At 46.6% G+C, this 3,399-nt stretch overlaps 1 protein-coding gene across 1 annotated transcript in view; it reads right to left on the reverse strand.

Annotated features, from left to right (window-relative positions):
• Positions 1-3,399, reverse strand: part of col4a6 (collagen, type IV, alpha 6) — a 131,135-nt gene that overhangs the window by 5,977 nt on the left and 121,759 nt on the right. The window contains exons 34-40 of the mRNA XM_034901115.1: positions 3,141-3,204; positions 2,985-3,059; positions 2,412-2,519; positions 1,355-1,462; positions 1,186-1,257; positions 415-534; positions 210-326 (exon numbers count right to left, since the gene is read on the reverse strand). Coding sequence (XP_034757006.1) covers positions 210-326; positions 415-534; positions 1,186-1,257; positions 1,355-1,462; positions 2,412-2,519; positions 2,985-3,059; positions 3,141-3,204 — 664 coding nt within the window. The remainder of the gene's footprint in view (positions 1-209; positions 327-414; positions 535-1,185; positions 1,258-1,354; positions 1,463-2,411; positions 2,520-2,984; positions 3,060-3,140; positions 3,205-3,399) is intronic.

The following is a 3,399-nucleotide window of genomic DNA, read 5'->3' on the forward strand; positions in this document are numbered from 1 at the left end:
AGGGTTAGGAAAGGAGAAGGTTAAGAAGAAAGGAGAAGGTTAGGAGGAGAGGAGAAGGTTAGGAAGAGAGGAGAGGGTTGGGAGGAGAGGAGAGGGTTGGGAGGAGAGGAGATGAGAGGAAATAGGAAAGGAAATGAAACCGGAAAAGGGGGAATTGGGTTGAGAGAAAGGAAGGAAATGAAAAGGAAAGAATAAGGAAGTGTATTTACCATACTCTCCGTCCAGTCCAGGGAGGCCAGGGTCTCCCAAAGGTCCGGGGACATTCGACCCCACAGTGGGACCAGGAGGTCCGGGCAGACCAGGGAACCCCACGAGTCCAGGACCACCTGACACACACAAACAAACCAGCAGTCAGTACTTTTGATATAATATTGACCTTATTGTTTCCCATTTAGCACTGAAAGACTACCTCACCTGTATTTCCTCTCTCTCCCTTCTGCCCCGGGAAGCCTGGAGCTCCGGGATACGAGACTCCTCTCTCTCCCTTCAACCCCGGAGCACCGGAGGCTCCTGGGCGACCGCCTACACTCCCACCTGCACACAAACACAATCACACCTTCACCAGCAGGGTCACCTTCAACATCTGCAAACTGTTGGGCGTGAATGTGTTTAATCACTTAGATTTACTTGGAAGTTTTGTGCAGAATTTGATCAGATCCTCCCAGGACTTTTATGTTATCTTTTACAGTTTATATATTATATATATAACAGGAAATGTCCTCTTTGAACTGATGTTGACATGTAGTCCTTTTAACCATTTGCCACCTGCTTTTCTACTGTGAAAGCTATGAAAACATGTCACATATGTATCAATAGAGCAGACTCAGAAGGGATTTAAAAGGAATCAAATTGATGAAACTTGTAATTTATCTGCTTATGTGACTTTTGCTCTATGCGTCTTGTGGACTGTGCAGACAGAGAGTGCTGTTGCTGCAAATGCCGAATTGTTTCATAAGCCAAATAGTGCTTGAGAAAGTTCATGCTGGACATGCCTAGTCACCATAGAAACAAACATGACCAGGTAACCATGACACTGTAAACGTTGTATGTCTGCGAGCTGTGTTTGAGATAGGCCGACTCTCTTCAGACTTCTTTTAAGAGTCCTTCAGAGTTCCACGTGAACTGCTGGAGTCTAGGTCCTGGACCAGAAGACGCATGGCTAAGTGTGTGTAATGAGGTCCTTGCCTGGGGTTCCAGGGAGGCCTTTAGGTCCAGCAAGGCCATTAAGTCCATCCAAACCAGGGGATCCGGGCAAACCTGCAAAAACACAACGGAGTGAGTGTTGGTCTGCAGTCTGTGCTCATACCCTTCGCTGTTGTGTTATCTAACGTGCATTAGCAGTGATGTCTCTTACCTTTGGCTCCTGGACCTCCCGGACCTCCAGGCGGACCAGGAGGCCCATCTGCTCCTCTTCTTCCTGGGTAGCTGGACAGGCCATTGGGCCCGGGGAAACCAGGGGAGCCTGCAGAGGGGGAGGCAAGCCAACCGTGTTAGTCTCTGACTGTGGCTTACCTCTGACTATCTCTGGTGTCTCGAATGAAATCTCTCTAATTTGTTGGGAAACCTCTGTGTGTGTGTGTGCGTTTGTGCGTTTGTGTGTGTGAGTGTGTGTGTGCCTTTGAAATGTCTCATGAATCGTTCATCCATACTTCTTCACACTTGGATTCCCGGGTACCCAATACACTTGGGGTTTGGGATTTGGAGCACTTTGGTCAGGGTTGGATATTGTTCATTAAAAACTGAATAAAACAAACATCCCAACAGTCACGATTGACAACCACAGAAAACAACAACCTGCAGCATAAAAGCAGTCGTACGTTCTCCGTCAGGTAAAATTAATAGTACAATATCTTCCTCTGAAGTAGAAGTTAGAGCTGGTCAATATCACGATATTATATGGATATCGTGATATGAGACTAGATCTTGTCTTATATTATGGACATCGTAACATCGTAATATGACTTAAGAGTTGCCTTTCCTGGTGTTAAAGGCTGCATTACAGTAAAGTTATGTCATTTTCTGATCTTACCAGACACTTGTAGCTGTTCTATCATTGGCCTTTACCCACTTAATCGTTATATCCACATTACTGATGGTCATTTATAAAAAATCCCATTCATTGTGTAAATATTTTGTGAAAGCACCAATAGTCAACACTACAATATCTTCGCGGTATCAACATCGAGGTATTTGTTACAAAAAATCGTGATAATAGATTTTCTACATATCGCCCAGCCCTAGTAGAAGTACACTCTAACTGTTCTGCAAGTGCTTTGGGGTCCCTCTGTAAGTCGTTTTGGGGGACACTTTGGTCCTGGAGAACACCCGTTCCAAACACACACATTCTGATTGGGCACTGTACTAGTACGGCAGACTGGCTGTGTGCTTGTCCTAGTAGCGGCCTCTCTCACCCATAAATCCAGGCCGTCCTCTATCACCAGGAGATCCCTTCACTCCGGGGAAACCTGGACTTCCTGGAATGCCGGTGTCACCGGGGGCGCCGTCATAGCCACGGCCACCTGAAGAGAGACAATCAATCTGGTAGGTAAGACGTCCTGGATACGATGTTTTAAAACATCACATTTTTTTTATGTGTGAAGACAGAAGGTAGAGGGGATGTTATTATAAGTTATTCTCATCCGCAGGATCAGAAAACGGACCAATGGTTAGCACTGTGGCCTCAACGTGAGAAGGTACCGGGTTTGAAGCGTGGTCGTTTGCATGCACTCCGGTTTCCCCCGCCACTAAAAACATGGTCCCCTCCTTCTCTACCGGGCTGCGTCGTAAGGCTGCCGGTGGCGAGTGCTACACATGGTGGTAGAGGGTAGTCCCCCCTTTGATAAAGAAATGTATGTAACGGGTGTATTGTGGGCTCTTAACTATCTTTTCTTAAGTAAGAAGCACTTTAAAGGAACTACTGTTAGATTTAGGTAAGGTGTGGTTGTTGTTGTTTTTTACCAAAAACCGAACATGGGGAGTCTTACCTGGGAAGCCTGAATCTCCTGGCTGGCCTTTAAGCCCTGGAGCTCCAGGATAACCGTAACTTTCACCGGGTGCCCCTGAGGAACAGAAAACACGCCAGTCAAAGGAGGTATTTATGTGTTAAACTATTCATAAATACGCCTGATGTTTACACTCACCTTTGCCACCAGGCCGACCAAATTCTCCAGGGTTGCCGGGGAAACCAGGTACGCCATCATCACCCTGAAAGACGGCGTCAGAACTTGAGTCTCTCCCTAGCTGATCTAGTTGCATGTTTACATATGTAAGTGTGTGTGCGTGCGTGTGTGTGTGCATGTCTGTCTGTGTGTGTGTGTGTGCATGTCTGTGTGTGTTTGTGCATGTCTGTGTGTGTGTGTGTGTGTGTGTGTGTGTGCATGTCTGTCTATGAGTGTGTGT

This window comes from Etheostoma cragini, chromosome 19, assembly GCF_013103735.1.
Source record: "Etheostoma cragini isolate CJK2018 chromosome 19, CSU_Ecrag_1.0, whole genome shotgun sequence".
Lineage (NCBI taxonomy): Eukaryota > Metazoa > Chordata > Actinopteri > Perciformes > Percidae > Etheostoma > Etheostoma cragini.